This window comes from Podarcis liolepis (assembly GCF_965112155.1).
Source record: "Podarcis liolepis genome assembly, chromosome: 2".
Lineage (NCBI taxonomy): Eukaryota > Metazoa > Chordata > Lepidosauria > Squamata > Lacertidae > Podarcis > Podarcis liolepis.
Genome location: NC_139555.1, coordinates 110268684 through 110292250, shown reverse-complemented (window position 1 = coordinate 110292250; position 23567 = coordinate 110268684). Strand labels below are relative to the sequence as shown.

Sequence of the window (23567 nt, the reverse complement as noted above, 5' to 3'; positions counted from 1 at the left end):
TTTCAGTTCTTTTATTATCAACAATACTTTAAGAATTCAACTTCTGAAGGCTCCCAAATCCCCCACAGAACTCAGAGCTTTAGCCGAAGGCCAAGGCTGTCCAACCTCCCAAAACCACCCCTGTCATCAGAGCTGCTCATAGTATTTTAGCCAGGTGACATCAATACCACTCAGCCGATTGGATCAAGAGAAGTTGGTGAGGCAGAGAGGGCGAGAAGCAGGGGTACTCAATGGCCTCTGGTCCTTGTAGTTATTTGCAGAGCTTTCTTTTCGCAGACCCATCTGGCTACAGTAGTACATGTCTCAGAAATAGTTTTGTTCCCATTAAGTCTCCCGCAGCAGTTTTCTTGAGCCGGAGCTAGGTCTTTCAACCTGCAAAAGGAAGGAGAAAGCCAACAGCATTTGTCAAAGGCGGAACATATCCACCTGCTTGGCTATTCTTTGCGAGAGAGGGGAAGGACTCGCTCTGAGGGCCTTCTGGTGGTTCCCTCACTGCGAAAAGAGAGGTTACAGGGAACCAGGCAGAGGGCCTTCTCGGTAGTGGCGCCCGCCCTGTGGAAGGCCCTCCCACCAGATGTCAAGGAAATAAACAACAAACTGACTTTTAGAAGACATCTGAAGCCAGCTCTGTTTTAATGTTTGATGTTTTATTGTGTTTTTAATATTCTTCTGGGAGCCACCAAGAGTGGCTGGGGAAACCAAGCCATATGGGCGAAGTTTAAATAATAATAATAATAATAATAATAATAGTTGTTGTTGTTTGTTGTTATTACTCACTGCACAATTGCGTTGCCTAGGCCTGCCCATTAGGTGCGATCCTATCACGTGGAATCAAGACTTGTGGTTCTCAAATGTTTTGCCAGTGAGTTTCCCTGGGCTGCAAGAACTTGCTGTGGTTTAACTAAGGTTTCCCCTCATGCTCCCAGTGAACCACAGGAGGAGAACTTGCACGCATTTCTCTTTGAGGGGTGTGGAAGTATGCCCTCTCCTTTCTGCCCTTTTGCAAAGGAATTCAAGGCAGTGCAAAATTGTTTCACTTATTTCCACAATAACCTTGGGAGGCATTTACTGTATAGGTAAAGGGGCCACTGACCATTAGGTCCAGTCGTGACCGACTCTGGGGTTGTAGCGCTCATCTCGCTCTATAGGCCGAGGGAGCCGGCGTACAGCTTCCAGCTCATGTGGCCAGCATGACTAAGCCGCTTCTGGCGAACCAGAGCAGCACACGGAAACGCCATTTACCTTCCCGCCGGAGCGGTACCTATTTATCTACTTGCACTTTGATGTGCTTTCAAACTACTAGGTTGGCAGGAGCAGGAACCGAGCAACAGGAGCTCACCCCATTGCGGGGATTCGAAACGCCGACCTTCTGATTGGCAAGTCCTAGGCTCTGTGGTTTAACCCACAGCGCCACCCGTGTCCCCTGAGGCATTTACTTACTATACAGTATATTAAATTTGTGAGTCGCTTTATTTTGCCCAGGGTAACTAAAAGCAATTTACAAACAAACAAAACCCCTCACTAGGATACATTAAAACCAAGAGGAAAAAAGAAATACATTTTTTAAAACCCATCCTGCCCACTTCTAAAAGGCCACAGACCAAACATAGATTTTGCTGAGAGAGACTGGTGCAAGATTACCTAGTGAGCTTCACAAGTGAGCACCAGGTAGTTCAGAGGTGCCTTTGGCATCTTTCATTATATATACAGCTTCTGGTGGATGCAGAAGAGTCACCTCTACCTTGGTTTCTGACATTCGAAGGGTATGTTTTTAGGACCCACCTTATTTCTGTGGTCGTAAGTTGTTTTCAACTGTGTTTTAATGTTGTAACTCACCTTGGGACTTTAGGGTACACTAAAACGGTGTATTTTGACAGGTGTCAATGACCTGATGTGATTAGCATGGCATAAGACTGAGCAGAGGATTTGGGGAGATGAAGATCTGGTCCTCCTCACCCCTGCTCTGCAGAGTAAGATGAGATACTCACAGTTTGTCATCTAACGGGGAGCCGTCCACCCAGGTCCATTTCCAGTCAGGAGGTGTGGCTTGTAATCCAATCCAAAGCAGTGGATATTGGGTATTACGCAGTATAAAGTCCTGTAAACAATGCAATTAGTCTCTACTATAGTATCTAGACAGCATCTTAAAAACCTAGACAGCATTTTAAAAAGCAGAGACATCACCTTGCCAACAAAGGTCCATCTAGTTAAAGCTATGGTCTTCCCAGTAGTGATGTATGGAAGTAAGAGCTGGACCATAAAGTAGGCTGATCGCCGAAGAATTGATGCTTTTGAATTATGGTGCTGAAGGAAACAAGTATGCACAAGTATGCTGTTGAATTTTCATGGGAACTACAGTGGTACCCTGGGATGCGAACGGGATCCGTTCTGGAGCCCTGTTCGCATCCTGAAGCAAACACAACCCGCGTTTGCGCGGGTCGCGTTTCGCCGCTTCTGCGCATGCGCGTGACGGCATTTTGATTGTATGTGCACGGCGAAACCCAGAAGTAACGTTACTTCCGGGTCGCCACAGAGTACAACCCAAAAATACTTAACTTGAAGCACATTTATCCCGAGGTATGACTATGTTTTTTTAATCAGAAAGAAAGAAAGAAAGAAAGAAAGAAAGAAAGAAAGAAAGAAAGAAAGAAAGAAAGAAAGAAATATGGGAAACCGAAAGGAGGAATTGCACTTCAAAATTCATAGAACTGTGAATTTTAAAGGATTTACTCCTCAAATGTGTAATGCAGATTTCCTGGCACCCTGCAATGGGAGCTGAGGAACCAACAAAAAGGTTAAATAAGCTATTTCAATGGCCCCCTAATCTTTCCCAAGGCTCCCTATTGTATTTTGAAAAAGAAACTGCATGTGACTGAACATAATTTTTAGTTTGGCTGTATAAGTAAAATCAAACAGAGTCCCAGTATAAGGGAATGAAAAGTTCCCTTGTGGTAAATTCCTAGCATATCCTAAAATTATTTGGCCAGCCCACTACACTACAGAGTCACATATTAGATGCATTATGTACATTGTGTTAGATAAACGATGCAATTGAAACACAGTGGAATACATTTACCCCCCCTTTATTTATCTTTGGATTTCAAAAGTGTGGACTATAAATGCCACAATAAATATATACAAGATGTAATGGTACTCATCTTGGCAGTGGCTCCCCTCCACCCCATCAATAAGGAATGTGGATCTAACTCTTATTTACTTACCACTTCTTCTTGATTCTGTATCACCAACAATCGAGAGTCTTTTGTTCTGCAGTCGTCTTTGCTCTCGGTCCAGTCTCCTTTTTCACTGGAGAACCAGTAGCACTTGCTATTGCGACGGAACCAGTTCTCAGGGCAGACTGTGCAGTCAGAACTCTCTGGGAGTAGGGCAGGGTGGGCGGACGGAAGCATAAAAAATTGCAAGTTTACACCAGACAAAATGACAAACCATGGTTTGTAACTGACAGGAGCAAGCCGACACAACCCTTTGTTTGCATCCTCACTAATCCACTTTTCGCCTTCACACACAATAAAGTATTAAATCGTGTTTTTAATATTATAATATTCTGTTGGGAGCCGCCGAGGTACCACTGTACAAAGAAAAGTTCATCTTTTGCAAGTACTGCTCCTTAAAGTTGTTACGTTTGACACTTGTATTCGCTAAGACATCATGGAACACAAGAGCTTCTATTTGGTCATTACGTATATAAGAACTGGTCTATTTGTATTTCCTGTTCTAAATGTTGCTTCTTAATTGCTTCTACGCAATTAGATAATGTGAAAAGAGTTATGTTTATATGATGTATAAAGAATTTATATAGTTAAACACAGTCAGTTACATTGTGGGTGGCGCTTGGGGGGGAACTGTCATCCCGCCACTCCTTGGTGTGTGGAGTGCCCCAGGGTGCAATTCTCTCCCCGATGCTTTTTAACATCTTTATGCGCCCCCTCGCCCAGCTTGTCCGGAGTTTTGGGCTGGGCTGCCATCAGTATGCTGATGACACCCAACTCTATCTGTTGATGGATGGCCATCCTGACTCGGCCCCAGACACACTGACCAGATGTTTGGAAGCTGTGGCTGGATGGTTACGTGGGAGCCGGTTGAAGTTAAATCCTTCGAAGACAGAGGTCCTCTGGCTGGGACGGGACGATATGGGATTGAGGGGGCAACTCCCATCTCTTGCGGGGGCGCAATTAGTGCCAGCACCGTCCGTTAAGAGTTTGGGTGTAATCTTCGATACCTCCCTCTCCATGGAGGCGCAGATTGCAGCTATAACAAAGGCGGCATTTTTTCATCTCCGCCAAGCTAAGCAGTTGGCTCCTTACCTCTCTCGCCCTGACCTAGCCACTGTGATCCACGCGACGGTCACCTCCAGACTGGATTATTGTAACTCGCTCTGCGTGGGGCTGCCCCTGAGACTGACCCAGAAACTCCAGCGGGTGCAGAATGCCGCAGCGAGACTCCTTACGGGGTCTTCGCTGCGGGATCACATTCATCCGGTGCTATACCAGCTGCACTGGCTCCCGGTGGAGTACAGGATCAGGTTTAAGGTGCTGGTTTTAACCTTCAAAGCCCTACATGGCCTAGGACCCTCGTATCTACAGGACCGCCTCTCCTGGTATGTCCCACAGAGGAACTTACGGTCTTCAAATAAAAACATCTTGAAGGTCCCAGGCCTCAGAGAGGTTAGGCTGGCCTCAACTAGAGCCAGGGCTTTTTCGGCTGCGGCTCCAACCTGGTGGAACGCTCTGTCACAAGAGACAAGGGCCCTGCAGGACTTGACATCTTTCCGCAATGCCTGCAAGACAGAGCTGTTCCACCAGGCCTTTGGTCAGGGCGCAGCCTGACTCCCTCCTTTGGCAATCTTTACAATACTTTAGTTTATGGTTGCCATCAATTTTGATTTTAATTAATTCTTTGATGTTTTTATAATGTTGCACTATTTTAGTGTTGTTAGCCGCCCTGAGCCCGGCTTCGGCTGGGGAGGGCGGGATATAAATAAAATTTATTATTATTATTATTATTACCTCGGGTTAAGTACTTAATTCGTTCTGGAGGTCTGTTCTTAACCTGAAACTGTTTTTAACCTGAAGCACCACTTTAGCTAATGGGGCCTCCCGCTGTCGCAATTTCTGTTCTCATCCTGAGGTAAAGTTCTTAACCCGAGGTACTATTTCTGGGTTAGCTGAGTCTGTAACCTGAAGTGTATGTAACCTGAAGTGTATGTAACCCGAAGTACCACTGTATTTGTTTGGGAAAAGGATAGGGACGAAACAACAATTAGTTGGCTCAGCCTCTCTTTGACTGTGGCTCCCTCTCTCTGTGGTCTTACCGCCTTCCCCCCAGTCCCAAAAGGCAGCAGCCCCCATTTTTTTCATATGTGTTCCTTGAGCCTTATTGAGAAACAACACTCCAGTTACCTGCTGAGCTGTTTTCAAGCGGCTTACAGAAAAATTGCTGCAGCGAAGTCACATTCTCTAGGCATAGATTATTTTCCATTTCACCCCGAGGGACACAGGATTTCTCCAGTTCACCCATGAGGTTCCATATCTGAAAACCTTCATATAAGGAGGTTAATTTTAAGTGATCAACAAACTGCAAAGAAATTCAAAGACTGTTTAGTGTTTTTTGTTATGGTACCTAATTGTTTTTCTCTTCCTTTCTTGAATCCAGTGTTCCCCATGGATTTTCCCTTCATCGTTGAAATAAAGCGAGTTTGTTGTTTTTTAATTAAAGGAGAATATCACAGTATGTCCTTTAAGATAACAGCTCATGTTCGGAAAGACTGCCGGTAACTTTCTAATATTTAGAACTCATGTATGATCAATTGTTCAAGACAAATCTTTAGGCTGTGAAAACCAGACAACCCAGTTTTTGACAATAACTTAAATGGCCAGACACTGAGCCACTCAAGAACAACTGCAGTCACACTTTCTGTCAACTCACTACACTGCATAGGTGCCAACTCCCTAAGGCCTTAGGTGCCCAAGCACCCACAAAATTACCCATGAAGGGGCCGGGCACCCACAAATTTTGGTGCACGCTGCATGGCACCCACGGCCCCAGACACCCACAGTCGTGGGGCCAAGCTGATACAGCTACTACACTGTGACACCTTTATTTTTTTATTTTTTATTTTTTTATTCATCATTAATACACATATACAAGCATACAAACATACATTTCATACAATCTTTAAAAATGTTCAAACATACTTACACTCAATCCCACAAATAGTTCCTTTCCCCATCACCATCCACCAACTCTTCACCCCACCTTTGTGTTTGACTTCCAATCTACTCAATTACAATTTCTTTCCACTTCTATTACTTTCTTTCACACACCTTTACCCTAATTTCATACTTCTTTTTCTATTACACATTGTTTTCCATCTTATTTGATATTTCAGTATTTGAAACGGAACTTGTTTATTCTAATAGGAGTTCTGATTTTTCGATATGATTTTGCAAGTATCTTTTAAACACCTTCCAGTCCCTATCTATCTTTTCTTTTGAAATCCTTCCAATTTCTTCCATTGTTTTGGATATATTGTAATACTCCAATAATTTGGCAAGCCCCTCTGTTTTACTGTGACACCTTTATTTGTTCACAAGCAGTAAACAGGAAACAAAGCCAAAAGTTGTTGTTGTAGTAGTAGTTGTTGTTGTTATTTTCCCTTGTTAGTTTATTGCAATGTGAACCAGTTACAGCTACCTCGGTTTTCAAACACAATGCATTCCGGAAGTCCGTTCAAGTTCCGAAACGTTTGAAAACCGAACACTGAAAGCGGAAACCTCAACACAGAAAACTCAAAACAGAAGCTGCATTTCCTGTTCAACTTCCGAGGCACATTCGAAAACTGAGGCATTTGTTTCCGGGTATTCGGCGTTCGAGTTCCGAAACGTTCAACTACGGAGGTGTTTGAAAACCAAGGTACCCCTGCATTATGAACTTCTGAACATATAACCTGTTTTTATGTTGCAGCTCAGTACAGTACGATAAAATCTGTTTATACGAAATACTCTATTGGCTTTATAATATATATATATATATATATATATCTATATCTATATATATATATATATATTCTAAAGTATGAAAATACCCTGACCTTTTCCTTTTTTGTACAATTTTTGAGCAGAATGCAATAGTTTTGGCAGAGGGTGGCACATTCCCTGTTTCACCTCAGAGGCAAAATGGAACAGGCCACCTTTGCTCCCAGGAACTACTGCCACATTATGTTTTGACTATTAATGAAGACCTTCCTATTTCAACAACCCCTTTGAGCGCAGATTTTCATTGCAGCCTGTATCTGTATTGGATTTGAAATGGGTTTTTATGTTTGTCTTTAATTGTTTCATATTTGAAATCTCTGCCATTGCTGTTGCTGTTTTAAATGGTTGATGGTTCTATTGTTAAGTCACTTCACAAGAAACAACCTATAAATGGAAATAAATTAATAAATAAAAGTGCTCTGTACTTACACAGGGCTATCACGGTGACCCCTAGGATGACATTTCCACCCCATCCAATCCAGAGAGCAGTCCGTCGCCCCAGAGAATGTGGTGAGGCACCTGTAAATTCGACTTTATTAATACTAGGTTCCCCAACACAAGGGTACAGAACCTCAGACCTGAAGCCCAAATCTGGCCCTCAAGGCTTCTCTGTGTGCCCTCCCCTTGTGACCCTCCCCCTCTTCCCAGGCTCAAACCCCTCCAGCCCTGCTCAACGCTCCTAGAGTGCTTTTGCTCGGCTGAAATGCATCCCTGGGGCTTTCCGCAATTTGCAAGATGAGAAAACACTCCTGAAATTAATAGTTATTTAACATCATATCCATATCAGGGCAATACCTTTACAGTGGACACTCAGGTTGCGAACGTGGCCCGTGCGGGATGCATGTTCACAACCCACAGCGGCGCGTCTGCGCACACGCGGGTTGCGATTCGGCACTTCTGCGCATTTGCAAAGCACAATTTAGCGCATCAGCGCATGCATGACTGCTGACCCTTTCCAGTACTTCCAGGTTTCAGCAGTCTGCAACCCAAAAAAGTGCAACCTGAAGTGTCTGTAAGCCGAGGTATGACTGTATTTGGCAAAGCGAAATGCTATAAAATAGTGTGAAAGCCTTTGAGTTCTCTTCTCCAGAATTCTGCATTAGTCTGGATTTGAAAAAGGCAAGATGGGTGAAGGGAGCGAGGGAGGAAGGGAGAGAGACGGCTGGTGTTATTTCGAGTCATCTATGCTTGAATAATTGTATTCATAAGCAGAAATATAGCTATGTTTTGTTCTTTACAAAGTTTGGGACAGGTCCTTGGAGCTTTTACTAATCAATTAAAATGTGTTAACAAGGGTCAGGGTTGGAGATGGGTTAGGGTTAAGGTTGGATCTAGGATTAGGGTTAGGGTTAATGTAGTGTTAGGGTTGGGTTTAGAGTTAGGGTTGGGTTTATGGTTAGGGTTACAGGTAGGGTTAGGGTTAAAGTATGAGGTATGAGGTAGGGTTGGGGTTAGTATTAGTGTTGGTTCTAGGTTTAGGGGTAGGGGTAGGAATAGGGGTTGGGTTGGAGTTAGGGTTAGGGTTAGGGTTGGAGGTAGGGTGAGGGTTAAGGTTGGAGGTAGGGTTAGGGTTGGGTTTAGGGTCAGTGTTAGTTTTAGGGTTAGGGTTGGCATTAAGGGTTAGGAGTAGGGTTGGGGTTAGGGTTAGCATTGGTGTTAGGGTTAGGTGGTGCTTTTTTTCATGGGGTACTCAAGGGTAGCAGTTCGAAATCACATCAAAGTGCAAGTAGATAAATAAGTACCGCTCTGGTGGGAAGGTGAACGGCGTTTCCATGCACTGCTCTGGTCCGCCAGAAGCGGCTTAGTCATGCTGGCCACATGACCCGGAAGCTGTACGCCGGCTCCCTTGGCCAATAAAGTGAGATGAGCGCCACAACCCCAGAGTCGGTCACGACTGGACCTAGTGGTCAGGGGTCCCTTTACTGTACCTTTACTCAAGGGTACACAGTACCAGAACCTCTTTTTTTGTTGTTGTTGTTGTTAAAAAAAGTGTAACAACTTCATGGTTAAAAAAACTGCAACAACTTCATGGTGAGTACGGCACCTCTCTTATTTTGGTTATAGAAAATGTGACATTTACTGTAACAAGTTCATCGTAAGTACCAGCCCCTATTTTTCTAGGGGAGGAAGCACTGAATATGCTCAAAGAAGAAGCAGTTCTGCTGCACCAGAGATATAGCAACAAGGTTTAATTTAGCAAGGTCTGACCATGTCCTTCCTTTCACACGCTGATCTCCGGAACTGTAGGTTAAAGAGGTTACATGTGATTCTTTATTTAGTGGGTTTGCATTTATACAATGCAACCACAGTGCCTGCAAATGGGAGCTTATCATCCGGGGAAGGGCACGGCCTTTTAACCCTTTCCCCCTGCATTTATTCCACTGAGGGCAGGGCATATAGCTAGGAATGGGCAAATGTGTCCATTTCAGTTTCTTAGTTTTCCATTTTTCCAGTCCACATTTCCATATCTGTTTGCTGGTGAAAAAATAACCAGCATTTCAGTGTGACTTTCTCCTAATATACATGCTTTTGCAAAATATACACATATTTGCAAAATTATTTCCCCTAATATAATGCCTTGTTATTATCACAAATATGTGCATTTTAATGCACACTTTTACCCCAGTACATACATTTTTGTACACATTACTTGTGTACAAAAATGTATGATGCTTTGTTTATTGTTTATGACAAATGAATTGTAGTTGTGCAATTAAGCAAACTGAGAATTCTTCAGCATCTTAGTCTGATTTTTCCCATAATAGGCACATTTCTGTATTCCATTTTAAAAAATGTACATTTTGCCTAGCATTTTTTCTAATGCAATGCATGTTATGCCATGTATATGAACTCTTTACCCTAACATTACTACACATTCCTCAGCTGCAGGACTGAATTGCAAAATTCAGAAAAGGGCACATTTCAAAGGGTGGCTGTTTCTGAAAGTGTAGATTGCCTCCAAATGCAAACTGAACTGAATTTCTCCCCATCCCTAGTTCTGATGTTCTTATGCCCACCAACGTTAAGAACTAGATAGCTTGCATTGCTTTACTTCCCTCAAGAAGGCTTGTCATTTCCCCCTGCTCTTTTATTATCATATATTTGCTTATTAAATTTGTATGTGTTTTGAGAGCCTTCTGTTGGGCAGATAAGCAGGATATAAGTTTTAGAATAAATAAAATATAGGAACTGGACAGGGTGGCAGTAGGGAACCTGAAGCCTTTCGGATGTTTCTAGATGACCATTTTCTTCATTCCTGCCTATTGACCATGCTGACTAGGGCTGGTAGGAGCTGTGGTCCATCAATATTTAAGGAGGATATTGAGAAGCTAGAACGTGTGGAGAGGAGGGCAACCAAGATGGTCAAGGGTCTGGAAACAAAGACTTAGGAGGAAGGGTTGAAGGAGCTGGGTATGTGGGAAAAAGGAGACTGAGAGGAGATAGGATAGACATCTTCAAATATCTAAAGGCCTGTCCCGTGGAAGATGAAGCAAGTTTGTTTTAACCCAGGGGTCAGCAAACTTTTTCAGCAGTCCACTATCCCTTAGACCTTGTGGGGGGGCAGACTATATTTTCTTTGGGGGGAGGGAACGAATTCCTATGCCCCTCAAATAAGCCAGAGATGCATTTTAAATAAAAGGACACATTCTACTCATGTAAAAGCACGCTGATTCCCAGACTGTCCGTGGGCCGGATTTAGAAGGCGATTGGGCCGGATCCGGCCCCCGGGCCTTAGTTTGCCTACCCATGTTTTAACCTGTTCCAGAGGCTAGGACTTGAACCAGTGGCTTCAAGTCACAAGAAAGGAGATTCCAACTAAACATCATGAAGAACTTTCTGACAGTAAGAGCTGTTTGACAGTGGAACGGACTCCCTAGGAAGGCGGCAGACTCTCTTTCCTGGAAGGATTTTGAGCAGAGGTTGGATGGATGTCATGGATGCTTTAGTTGAGATTCCTGCGTTGCAGGGGGTTGGACAGACAAAGTACAGTGAGATTAATTGGAAGTCAGTTTTAAATTTCTTTTCTATAAATTTTATAATTGTGTTCAATACCAGGAGTATATATGATGATATATTAATCTTCTTATAGCTTATAGTGTGGTGGTTTGTTTGATTTTTCTGTTATTTGTTTGTTTGATTGTATGTTTGCTTACTTGTATGCACGTCTGTTTTTCATAAATGTATTTATTTTAGATTAATAAAGATATGAAAATGAAATATTGCTGAAGTGCCCATCTTTATAGCAACCCTCTACAGTTAGTTATTCTGACTAACTACTGTACATGCTCACACAAAAGGCAACACACTCTCCTTCTGTGGCTACATTTGCTCTAAAAATATTTCAGCCCCTGCAGACTTGCTGTTTTTTTCCGTGCTGTAAGTAACAGCTTGGAGCCTTGCGAAAAAACACCCTCTCCCCGCTCCCCAACATTAAAACTTACCTGAACCTTGCGAGGGGTGAAGCAGCCTGGCAGAGGTTGGAGCTGAAGGGAGAGCAAGGTCAACATAGATAGAGCCATCTGTCATTCCGCTGGAAGCAAAGAAGGCCAAGAGACTGTGTGTGATATGGGACAACTTAGCTGCTGCAAGGGAAGTGTATATATTAGTCAAGCCGGCCAACCAATGTAATTCGTTGAAGGAAGCGCTGCTGCTAACCAATGTAGTTGAAGTCAGGTTAAGTTTTCTGGTCTTTGAAAAACTGAAGCAGAGCTTCCTGGTGCAGAAAGGTGAGGGTAACAAGAATCCAGATGGTTCCTTTTTCTTCCTCATCAAAATAGATGTCTGCCTTTTATTTTATTTATTTAGCAAGATTCACACACCGCTTATTTAAAAAACATCTTTAAGTGGCTCATTAAAAACAGCAATAAGAAAAAAGAAGCAATAAGAAAAGAAACTGAAATCAGCAGAGATAAATTGCTGAAATGTGGATAAAATCAACCAGTTTAACATGCACTTAAAAAGAAATTTACATGGTAAAAGTTCATGTCTGGTTAGTAATTATTTTATTTATTTATACATAAATACATACATACATACATAAATACATACATACATACATCTTCTTTGGCGATCACTCGTAGCAGAATAAGATTGTCTTCCATAAACACGGTTTTAACAATGAGTCCATAAGTGATTGCGTGGGCCAATTCTGGATCCACACATCCTACCACAGTGGGGAAATTGGTTTCCGGGTGGGAGTTGATCACGGTGTGGATTTGCCAAGTGTGACTTCCTCCTAGCACATTTCTCCCTTGCGTCCTGAGTTCGAGTGTCTTCAAAGCATGACATCTTTGGTAAAGGCTGTTCTCCAACTGGAGTGCTCACAGGCCAGTGTTTCCCAGTTGTCAGTGTTTATTCTACTTTTTTTTAGATTTGCCTTGAGACACTCTTTAAACCTCTTTTGTTGACCACCAGCATTACGCTTTCCATTTTAAAGTTCAGAATAGGGTAGTTGCTTTGGAAGAAGATCATCAGGCATCTGCACAACATGACCAGTCCAACGAAGTTGATGTTGAAGAATCATTGCTTTGGCACTGGTGATCTTTGCTTCTTCCAGTACACTGATATTAGTTCGCCTGTCTTTCCAATTGATGTGTAAAAATTTTCAGAAACACCATTGATGGAATCTTTTGAGGAGTTGGAGATGGCGTTTGTAAGTGGTCCATGTTTCAGAAGCATATAGTCAGGTTGGTAGTACAATAGCTTTGTAAACAAGCAATTGGGAGAAAGCCCCACTCACAGAGCTCAGGCGATGCTGGATTTCGGCATCAGTGTTGGCCCTTGTGAAAAGATAACTGTCTAGGTAGGAGAAGTGATCAACATTTTCCAGTGTTACACCACTGAGTTGGATTTGTGGTGCTCTGTTATGTGGAGCAAACACCATGCCTTGGGAGTGGGAGGTGCTGCCAGGCTTCCAGCAGAAACACTGCTGCTAAGTCTGACACCTGTCTTTGCTCTGCGCTGAGACACCAGCTTGTTTCCTCCTTTTTCCCATCCTCCAAGCTGCCAATCTTTACAACCTCCCAGGTCTTCTCCTTCTCTGGGATGTGTCCAGTTGTCCACCACCAGGAGCCCTGATCCAAATCCTGTTCCTTTGCACTATCCCTGGGGGGCTCTTAGTCAGGTGGTTTCCACTGTTCTTCTTCCAGGTCTTAAGAAATAAAATGATTGACTGATTGACTTCTTTTCTAAGAACGAAAATACTTTATGATTTATTTTTATTTCAGTCATTTATAAACCACTTACCAATGCACCTTCTAAGCAATATTCAACAAGGTTACAACTCATTATAACTGATTGGAGTTAGTTAAAATTAACCTTAAAATTGGGGAAACTTGCTGAAATGAAACAAGTTTTCACCAAGGAAGAGGCCTGTTCAACACACATGAACACACACCATACAGTAGTTGTTAAATGGCCATACTTTGTAAGTTTGGTCTTCGCAAGTTGTTCAATGTAGTGCTAAACATTTTTTTAATAACACAAAACATTGTTGTCAAGTGCTGTGCCTTGATAAAGCAAGTTCAACTTCTGTTGAGAACCTTGTTAGAAAATGGTCTTCTTCTTCTTCTTTGGCGATCACTCGTAGCCAAGTAAGATTGTCTTCCATAAAACGAAATGGAATAAAACAGTGGGAAAAGATCAGTGCTTGGAGCAAGACGGGCAGCCAGTGCACAAGATTGAAAAGGTGCTGTGAAAGTTGATGGACCATCAACTATGTTCACAACTTATTTTTAGGGAGCCCACACTAGATATTCAATTGCAGATAGGGACCCCACACAACAGTTGGGCTAATCTGTCATTTTCGGTTTCTCACTCTTGAATTCAGTTCTCCACATTTACACATCAGTTAGTAATTTTTTAAAAGTCCTTTTGAAAATTCACCAGCATTTTACTGTTAATCTGTCTGAATAAACACATCTTTCTGTGCAATTTTGCCTAAAATACACAATTTTTAGCTGTCTTAAGCCCCTTATATAATGCATTCTTGTATGCTCTTTTCACTAGTATTTGCATTTTTGCACAGTTTCCCCTAATAAGTGCATTTGTACAGAAAACTTGGCAGGAAAGCTGCATTGCAAGCACAAATTCTGAAGGATGGCTTCGATGCCTTATAACCGTGAATTTGATCTGCTGCCAAGGTCTTGAGCAGCTGTAAAAGACACCATATGACCTGACTTTGACATCTGTTCCAGAAAGTCCAACATGTTAAGTGAAAGCAAGCTCATATCGGAATTTGACCACACCCTGCACTGCCACTTTCCTCAAGCAAACATAGCTTGTCTTTCCCTATCACTGTTTCTACAGCTGCTCATTTTCTCTTCCACAACTGAGAAGAGTGACTCAGACAACAAATATCGAGGAGAGCACTCTGACAGCACCCAGGACAGCAAAACAACGGGTGGCAGCTTCCTTCCAGCTTCCACATACACTTCCTGCAATTCTGAAGTTTGCTGCTGGAGCCGAATAGCTTCTAAACTGGTAAGTAGAAAGACAATCAGGGAAAGAGTGGGATTGTGTGAATGAGAGTAATGTGATTTGGTGTTGCTACAGTGTCTGCTTAATGTCCCTGTGGAACTGCTTTGCTGGTTTGAAGTACAGTATAGCATATTTACAGCAACTGCTGTTGTTTAGCTTGCCTTCCCTCTTGCTCCCCTCCCTGACTTAATGCAACTCCAGGATCATGGTGAGGCACTAGAAATCCTCCAATGGGGGCTATAGTCTGACTTCCTCCAAATCCAGGATTGTGATACAGCGCTGCAGGGCCTGAATGACGAAAACCTTACATTTATATATGTATAGGAAGATATTTGCTGTTGCATTGTCACTTCATTACATGATTATGAAATTGTTCTTATGGTGGTTTGCAGAGAAGGGGTAGTGAACAGTGGAATTATGGGATGGAAGGGAGAAAAGTCAAAGAAGGGGGCAGGGGGGCCTGTTTCAAAAACTGTGGGAAGACTGTGAAAGAACATTGAAGGAATGTGGGCACATCAAATAGAAGAAGGCCATGGCTGAGCCACGTTTTTCAGCAAAGGAGCCTGAATAGTAACCAGATAGTAACCAAAGATCCAACTACCGTCATATCAGAGCTCAGCTGGGGCCCGGCTGCCACACCCAGTTCCGACTCTCCTGACCTTGGACAGGAGAGTCCAAGTCCTGCCATCTTGAAGGAAGAAATGGACAATGGTCAGCCACAGAGAAATGCCGCACGCCAGAGAAGGTAAAAACAAATAAAATGTTGTTCCAATTCTCTCTCCAGCTTGCTGCTTTTCCTCTGACTCACATCACTGCAACTTTCTGTCCTCAGTTCTGGTTTTGCGTGGCAATACTCCCCCCCCATTGTGAAATGAAGACACGGGACACAATATTTTAGGTTAATGGGCATAAAAAGGCCACAACTTTATTGATTACAGAATTGAAAGGTATTGGCTTTAGGCATTGGCTCCTATCGACTACCCGGCATGGTGACCGGGAGGGTTGTCCACAAACCGTGGGGTGTCCTGTTGAAGTACGCCAACTAGGATCCCCACGGGTGTCACCGCTTGGGGGCGTGCCGGCGGCCCTTACCTCCGTAGGTTTCGGACAAGGCAACGCCCCCCGGAGTCCTCTACCGGACTACCCCTTTATTTGGGGGGAGGTGATGGCGCTTCCTTCCCCCCCTCTCATTTTCGTATCAATTCCCCCTGCCAATGCCTAACCGCCAACACCGGAGAAGTTGTGACGTTTGCTACGAGGTAGGCGAAAAAACCAAAAGGCACGAAGTGCGCCAACTTGGAAAAATTCCTACCAGGCCCCTTGCGGCGACCAACCGAAGTCCATAGCAAGGCCAAGACTAGCTAAACCTACGGGTGGGTGGGATGGGAAAAAACCTCTCTGGGGTCCAGGTGGAAAGAGGGAGATCCCCGGGCGTGCCTGGCCTTAAATAGGCCAGGTCCCGCCTCCCCAGCCAGCCAATAGGCTGGCCGGTTCAGCGACACGCCCGGGGATTCCCTGTTCTCGCGCGGGGAAACCCAGCCCCCGCGCGGGAGTGGGGTGGAGCAAGCCCGCAACCCCATCTCCTTGGAGCCGGAAATGACTTTGTCAGTTAAGGGAGGTGGCAAAATTCATTTTCCATCTAGCACAAGCCCCTTAATACCCCATTGCCTCACCAGGAAGCTATCTTGGCTATTCCAGGAATCAGAAGGCTTGGTTAGCTTTTAACACTTGCAGGATCCAGGGATTAGAGGGGTCTGGCATACAGCATAACACACACCAAATTTATAATGCTATGTTTGGGGGAGAACCATGACATCACAAGCCCATGCACTTAATGTGTATCTCACACAGATTTGTGGAAAGCATTACGAAACCTAGAATTACTAAGCAAATTAACAAACCAGGAAGAGGAAAACGAAACATAGTTTCAAAAAACTAAAACAGTCTTTCTGAATCCTTCTTAACAAACATGTAGATAAAGCTGATCCATTAAACATTACACACACTCTCTCTCTCGCTCTCTCTCTCTCTCTCTATATATATATACTTTTGCAAAATCCCTTACCAAAAATACCCCCACATTTGAACTCATGCAGGAGCAGGTTTCCTCCAATTTACTATTTGAAGAACAAAGTATAAAAGTAATCATCATCATCATAATTTTATTAGTACCCGGACCATCTGACTGGGTTGTCCCAGCAACTCTGGATGGATTCCAACAGGATATACAAACACGGTAAAACATCAAACATTAAAAACCTTCCCTATACAGGGCTGCCTTCAGATGTCTTCTGAATGTCAGTTAGCTGTTTATCTCCTTATCTGATGGGAGGGCGTTCCACAGGGCGGGTGCCACTACCGAGAAGGCCCTCTGCCTGCTTCCTTGTAACTTCACTTCTTGCAGTGACGGAACTGCCAGAAGGTCCTTGGTGCTGCTTCTCAGGGTCTAGACAGAGCAAAATTGGGATAAATATGCAGTGGGGTCCACCAAGGGATTATTTCTACTGGATTTATTCAGTAATGACTGTTGAGTTAGGGAAGAGGGCAAAGGGGAAGACAACAGCAAAGCATTGTTTATTGTTTTAAAAAACGACAACAACCCCCAAGCAGAATACAGTGGTACCTCAGTTTACAGACGCTTCAGGTTACAGATGCTGCTAACCCAGAAATAGTACCTCAGGTTAAGAACTTTGCTTCAGGATGAGAATAGAAATTGTGCGGTGGCGGCACAGTGGCAGCGGAAGGCCCCATAAGCTAAGGTGGTGTCTCAAGTTAAGAACAGTTTCAGGTTAAGAACAGACCTCCAGAACGAATTAAGTTCTTAACCCGAGGTACCACTGTATAAAGCGCTTCCAAAGGTACCCAATAGCAGAGCAATTTAAGATGGGCGAAATGGGCAATAAAATGGCAAGTGCAGTTCAGTTTGAGTGAATGCAAAGTGGGTCACATCTTCACATTTACTTGTGATGGAGTCTGAGAACTAGCTGCAAGCATCCAGGAAAGAGATGTTTCACGGCGGCTAGCTCAAAGGAGATCCAGTGGGACCACCAAACAACAAAGGAGTGCAAGGAATAATAAGAGCAATGCGGATAGATTAGAAAGACCCACAATCCAATCAAGCATGTTCTTTTGTTTAAGGCAGGGGTCTGCAACCCGCGGCTCCGGAGCCACATGTGGCTCTTTTACACCTTTGCCGCGGCTCCAGGGTGGATACTAGCGAGGGGAGGAGGCGCATTGTGCGCCCCGACACTCCCCACTGTGGCAGGCGCTGTACTGGCTGTGACGTCGCATGGGGCGGTGCGTGCGTTAGTCACGCACCGTCCCGACGTCACCTTCCCGGCCGCTGTCAGATCGGAGGGCAGCGGCGCGCATGCTTTAAATGTCACAATGGTTTTGCGGCTCCCAGGTTTTTTTTCTTCGGAAACAGGTCCAAGTGGCTCTTTTTGTCTTAAAGGTTACAGACCCCTGGTTTAAGGAATCATCCCGAAGCAAGAGCGCATGAAGGACCTGCCATGCAAGGTGAGTATGAAAGGCCTTACGACGTTGTGAGACACTGGAAACAAAATACTACTGAATAGGGGACCTCAATATACTATTGAATATTGGAGGATATTACAGTGGTACCTCGGGTTACATATGCTTCAGGTTACAGACTCCGCTAACCCAGAAATAGTGCTTCAGGTTAAGAACTTTGCTTCAGGATGAGAACAGAAATCGTCCTCTGGTGGCGCGGTGGCAGCAGCAGGCCCCTTAGCTAAAGTGTTGCTTCAGGTTAAGAACAGTTTCAGGTTAAGAACGGACCTCCAGAACGAATTAAGTTCTTAACCCGAGGTACCACTGTATATCTATATCAAGTTTTTTTTTAAAAAAATAGCGCATGATAGAGGAGCAGGCTGATTACACTGCTGCTCTGTCCATCTTCAAAAGAGGTCCGGGCAGGAGAACATTTGAGTGGGGAAGACCAGCAAGAAGCCACTTTTGATTTACCAGAGCTGTCACATTCCAGCACCAGGGCGGGGGGACGGGACACCATGAATATGCATGCTTTTATGCCCAATCATCTGTGATTTTTCTACACAAGATGGGGAGAAAGCTAAGAAACCAGAAGATATCACAGAACTGTTTAACATTTCAAAAGCAAAAAAAAAGCCCTGGCTTATGTAGTGTCATAGAGGGGGGGAGGGGGGAATCAGATGGAAACATGTTTGGTGCCTGAGGCAGAGCAGCAAAAATAACAGCAACAATAATACATTCAGTGATGAATAATTTGCACCCTCTCTCATGATATCCAAAACTGGCTGCCTAACAGTAGGGCCGGCCGTGCTGTTAGGTTAAATCAAGCGTACTTCTGTGCATTTGCACTTTCCCTCGTTTTCTTACAGTTTGGTAGTTCCCCCCTCCCCAAATTTGTTCATTTTGTTCCTATGACCAGAACTGCAAAATGCCACTGAGATAAAATAAATTATATATTCTCCTTGCCCCATTTTAGGCATTAGCACGGCCCTCCTCATTTGTCTGTTTTATTTCCTTTCAGAGAATCGACAGCATGTAAACCAAAGAACTATTATCATAGCTGTAATCATCCTCTGCATAATCATCCTCTGCATAGTTTGGCTTGTAGGTGAGTTTTCTGAATTATCATTATTTTTTAGTGCTTTGTTCTAGGCCTCTGCCCGCTGGCCATTGCCCCCTGCTGCTGGTGAGTGCCAGTGCTAGGTCTGCCAAGTGGTGATGCCAATGTTCTACCCACAGCAACCACAGAAATCCCTGCTCAGCTACCCTAGGGAAGAAATGGCAAGGTCTTGGGTCTCCTGGCATGATTCAGATCCCTTTCCCCATCACAACGGGCCTTTGATTCCCACTTCAACCGCCAGGTGAGGTTGATTTGATTTCCCTCCCTGCTTGTTCCTGATGTATATCTTCACTCACCCCTTCTTCCCTGTTAGGAAGGGACACACCATTTTGTAGTTTGCCTCAGGTGGCAAAATGTCTTGGGCCAGGTGTGAATGTAAGGGGGGTGGAATTCTGCACGAATATTCATCATTTTATGATCCTATCTACTCATATTTTAGCATTGGTAATCTTAAACTAATAATAATAATAATAATAATAATAATAATAATAATAATAATAATGTAGGCAAGTTCAGAGGAGAGTTTTCTTTCTCTTACGTTTGCAGCACAGCCATACTATGAGGTGCCATCTGTTCGAGCCTGTCCAGCTTTGTGGATCAACTATGAGGGAAAATGCTACTTTTTCTCAGAGGAAAAAGGAGATTGGGCTTCCGGTCAGATATTTTGTGATTCACATAATTCCGCCCTGGCTGTGATTGACAGTGAGCAAGAAAAGGTACGTCCAACCAATGACATTTGAGAGGCTATTAAGTCTGTGAGGGAATTACTGCTATACAGCCCTGACAGAAACACAAAGTCAACTCTTGATTCATCTTGAATCGTCATAACTTGGGACATGAGCAAATTCTCCATCTCAGCCCCCAGGGAACCATTTTCTTTGCCATGTTTTCAAATATATTGATATGCAGGATTTTGGAAAGGTGACAAAAGACTAGGATGTCGTTGGGTCACCTATGATGTAGATAAATGTTTAAACAAGTATTACAGTGAGCAGGGCTGATGGTAATACAGAATCCATGTACAGTGATACCTCGGGTTACAAACACCTCAGGTTACAGATTCTGCTAACCCAGAAATAGTACCTCGGGTTAAGAACTTTACCTCAGGATGAGAACAGAAATCGTGCGGCGGCAGCGGGAGGCCCCATTAGCTAAAGTGGTACCTCAGGTTAAGAACAGTTTCAGGTTAAGAACGGACCTCCAGAACGAATTAAGTTCTTAACCTGAGGTACCACTGTAATTATTTAAGCTCAGCACTGGTGCTAGAGAGGGAAGACTGGCAATGGTGACAATTCAAAGGGCTGGTGCTGACCTTTATTTTTTTTAAAAAAAATATATTTATTAAGGCGGTGCTGACCTTTAAAGCCCTAAGCGGCCTCGGCCCAGTATACCTGAAGGAGCATCTCCACCCCCATCGTTCAACCCGGACACTAAGGTCCAGCATCGAGGCCCTTCTGGCGGTTCCCTCGCTGTGAGAAGCGAAGTTATGGGGAACCAGGCAGAGGGCCTTCTCGGTAGTGGTGCCCACCCTGTGGAATGCCCTCCCACCAGATGCCAAAGAAATAAACAACTATCTGACTTTTAGACGACATCTGAAGGCAGCCCTGTTTAGGGAAGCTTTTAATATTTGATGGATTATTGTATTTTAATATTTTGTTGGAAGCCGCTCAGAGTGGCTGGGGAACCCGAGCCACATGGGCGGGGTATAAATTATCATCATCATCATCATCTTCCCAGAAACAGCAGTCCCTTTGCTGGGATGGGGCCTGCAAAGCAGTGAAGAGGTCTGTCTTTGCAGCTGCCCTGCCCCATTCTCATCCTGGCAAATACAGAGTGCGGCCACCACATCACCCACCCCATGCTGCTGCTGTATAGGCAGCCAACTAAGATCAGCTCCACTACAGAATCATAGAATCACATCAACACAGAGGGATAAGAAGGGATTTCTTTGAAGACAGCAGTTCTAAATCTGAATTTTGTGTGGCTTTAAGGCATTCATTCTGCGCTACATCAGGGACACTGGTCACTGGATTGGTCTGAGGAAGGTCTCTGGACAAACCTGGAAATGGGGAAATGGGCAAGAATTCAAGAACATGTGAGTCCTTGTTGTCTTCAGTGTCTGGACTCTGGGATGGAAACCAACAAGTAGCCTGACAACTTCCTAGAGACAGATCTGCCATTCTTCCACATTTGTACATGGTTATAATATTTCTTAGAGATTATTAGATGTTAACCCAATTCTCAGATTAATGTACCACAAAGGGATGGGGTTAGGGAGGGTTGGGATCAAAATTGTGATGGGTGGGTGTGGGGGAATCTTGTGGAACAACCAACAGAATAGGTTTGTGAATGAAGAAGGAAGAGTTCATGTTTTCTGCCTTGGAAAGATCAAACTAGCCCTGACCATGCAGAGAAGAGAAGTACAGTGGTGCCCCGCAAGATGAATGCCTCGCAAGACGAAAAACTCGCTAGACGAAAGGGTTTTCCGTTTTTTGAGTCATTCCGCAAGACAAATTTCCCTATGGGCTTGCTTCGCAAGACGAAATGTCTTGCGAGTTCTTGTGAGTTTGTTTCCTTTTTCTTAAAGTCGCTAAGCCGTTAATAGCCGCTAAGCCGCTAATAGCCGCTAAGCCGCTAATAGCTGTGCTTCGCAAGATGAAAAAACCGCAAGACGAAGAGACTCGCAGAACGGATTAATTTCGTCTTGCGAGGCCCCACTGTATGTTGTGTAGATATGAAGTAAACACAGAGAGTTAGCAAAATATATTTTTTATTATTTGTAATGAGTTCTAGCACAACTTTCACCAGCTCATTGCAGAAGCTTACATACACAAAATAAAAATAGCACTAGAAACCTATTACAAGTAGAACCACAGCAACACTGTAATCAGGGCAAAACATAATGCTTAATTGTTTATTAAAAAGTAGGCAAGATTAAGTGAGGAATATCTGTGATTTTATAAATATGTCCATTTAAAATGGGAAGATGGAGGACCTTGTTAACATACTTTCCCATTTTTAGATGGATATTGAAAAAAATGTTTTAAAAATTCCATAATAGACAACCGGGAGAGAATTCTCTAACAGCTGGTGCCAGCACCAAGGAGGCCCTACCTCTTATCACTAAAGAGGGACCACTGTAGTCAGTCTTAAGGTTCCTATGAGCACAGACAGAAGTACAATACATCTGTGCTCTGAGATATGTCATTTCGGACACTTTCCTTTTTCTGTGAAACAGAGAATAGCCCCCTTGGCTTGATCCTGTTTTCTTGGTTCTTTTGCTGCAGGTTGGAGCTGAAAGAAGACGGAGAGTGTGCATTTCTGAGCACTGACATTGTCGTGTCAGATTGTCAGGTAGCAAGAAACTGGATCTGTAGCCAGCCTGATACTTATACAAGGAGCAGAAGTTAGGGCGCCATCCTAACCCAAGATCCACTGGGGTGAACAGGCAACATAGGAGATCCAAATGACAACTCCAGCCAGTAATCTGGTCTCTGCATTTTTGGACCAACTAAATTTTCCAAGTCTCCATCAAGGGCAGCTTTTCCTCTCTTTGAAACAGAGAATGGCCAACTTGGCTTAATTATGCTGTTGTCTTGAGTCTTTAGTTGGAGGTGAAAGAAGAAAATCAAGTGTGCATTTCCATGTAATAAACCAAATCCTTACAACTTCCTCATATGACAAATTCTTGATTCGGCAAAAGTGTTAAAGGCATGCACACATTTTAAATGGACGCATATACTGACCCCATGCAAAAGGCTCCATTCCTCTCGAGAGTGTATGTCAAGTCTATACACATATGTGGATTTAGACATACCATTGACACATATGTGCAAACAGACGGACCCCTGGGAACAAGTGGTTCCATTCCTATGTGTGGTCTAGTCCAGAGAGTAGCATTGAGATAGTGCTCTTTGAACCCCTGGCATTTGTGCTATTTGTGCTATTGGGTTCTGTAGGGCACTTTCTGCCTCCAGTTCTACTTAATATGAAGCCATTGGGAGTTCTGGCATATGGTGCCATCAGCACTCTAATGACATGTAGCTCCCTAAGTTCTGTATCGGGAGAGGCTGCGGAAGCCCTGGGAATCAAAGAGTTGGAAGGTACTTGCAAGGGTTCAACCCCCTACAATGCGGTAATCTCAACTAAAGCAGCTGTGACAGATGGCAACCCCCGTTTTGGTGGGGGCTGCATTCTGGGTCATCGCACGCAATGGTGGAGCACATGTAAGCCCACCCCTCCCCGCTATGCCCCAACCCCATTCCACCCCTTTTCCTTCACTTCTGGGTCTACAGCGATGCATGTGTGCTTTGAACATGCGGGAAATGGTTGTTGCCTGTAAATAACTTGTGGGTACTCCTGGGTGCAAGGGACGCGGGTGGCACTGTGGGTTAAACCAC

General features: G+C 43.9%; 4 protein-coding genes and 1 long non-coding RNA gene across 8 annotated transcripts in view; 2 read left to right on the top strand and 3 right to left on the bottom strand.

Moving 5' to 3' along the window:
- Positions 1-23567, top strand: part of LOC310701827 (early activation antigen CD69-like) — a 98947-nt gene that overhangs the window by 21579 nt on the left and 53801 nt on the right. The gene's annotated exons all lie outside the window — the stretch shown is intronic.
- LOC310701933 (killer cell lectin-like receptor subfamily B member 1B allele A) overlaps positions 1-23567 on the bottom strand; it is a 71965-nt gene that overhangs the window by 22875 nt on the left and 25523 nt on the right. The window lies entirely within an intron of this gene.
- LOC310701922 (killer cell lectin-like receptor subfamily F member 1) lies at positions 10-11620 on the bottom strand. Of its 2 annotated transcripts, XM_083493462.1 has the most exons (6): positions 11498-11597; positions 7485-7574; positions 5421-5558; positions 3222-3376; positions 1989-2098; positions 10-372 (listed from the first exon to the last, which is right to left on the bottom strand). In XM_083493462.1, the coding sequence occupies exons 1-6, from the start codon at positions 11580-11582 to the stop codon at positions 228-230; spliced, it is 723 nt and encodes a 240-aa protein (XP_083349588.1). In that variant the 5' UTR covers positions 11583-11597; the 3' UTR covers positions 10-227. The 2 variants fall into 2 exon arrangements, with proteins under 2 accessions (XP_083349588.1, XP_083349589.1); XM_083493463.1 differs by lacking the exon at positions 7485-7574 and having other exon boundaries at positions 11-372; positions 11498-11620.
- On the top strand, positions 14237-22839 carry LOC310701843 (C-type lectin domain family 2 member B-like). Of its 2 annotated transcripts, none has more exons than XM_083493291.1 (7): positions 14237-14537; positions 16631-16770; positions 18010-18053; positions 19069-19155; positions 19714-19883; positions 21159-21262; positions 22455-22839. In XM_083493291.1, exons 1-7 carry the CDS (start codon positions 14262-14264, stop codon positions 22576-22578), a joined length of 945 nt encoding a protein of 314 aa, XP_083349417.1. In that variant the 5' UTR covers positions 14237-14261; the 3' UTR covers positions 22579-22839. The 2 variants fall into 2 exon arrangements, with proteins under 2 accessions (XP_083349417.1, XP_083349418.1); XM_083493292.1 differs by lacking the exon at positions 16631-16770 and adding an exon at positions 15147-15279 and having other exon boundaries at positions 14389-14537.
- On the bottom strand, positions 16680-18258 carry LOC310702154. Its single transcript, XR_014523302.1, has 2 exons — positions 17998-18258; positions 16680-17660 (listed from the first exon to the last, which is right to left on the bottom strand). It is a non-coding gene; the product is annotated as an uncharacterized lncRNA (long non-coding RNA).

What these genes read in the sequence shown, in the direction of transcription:
- LOC310701922 (XM_083493462.1), bottom strand. Translation starts at nt 11,582, where the DNA reads ATGACAGATGGCTCTATCTATGTTGACCTTGCTCTCCCTTCAGCTCCA. An exon ending in GCTTGAAAACAGCTCAGCAG is followed by an intron (nt 3,377 to 5,420) that starts GTAACTGGAGTG and finishes CCCTACTCCCAG; the next exon opens with AGAGTTCTGACTGCACAGTC. An exon ending in TACAGAATCAAGAAGAAGTG is followed by an intron (nt 2,099 to 3,221) that starts GTAAGTAAATAA and finishes CATTGTTTACAG; the next exon opens with GACTTTATACTGCGTAATAC.
- LOC310701843 (XM_083493291.1), top strand. Translation starts at nt 14,262, where the DNA reads ATGTTAAGTGAAAGCAAGCTCATATCGGAATTTGACCACACCCTGCAC. An exon ending in CTGCATAGTTTGGCTTGTAG is followed by an intron (nt 19,156 to 19,713) that starts GTGAGTTTTCTG and finishes TTACGTTTGCAG; the next exon opens with CACAGCCATACTATGAGGTG. An exon ending in TTGACAGTGAGCAAGAAAAG is followed by an intron (nt 19,884 to 21,158) that starts GTACGTCCAACC and finishes TGTGGCTTTAAG; the next exon opens with GCATTCATTCTGCGCTACAT.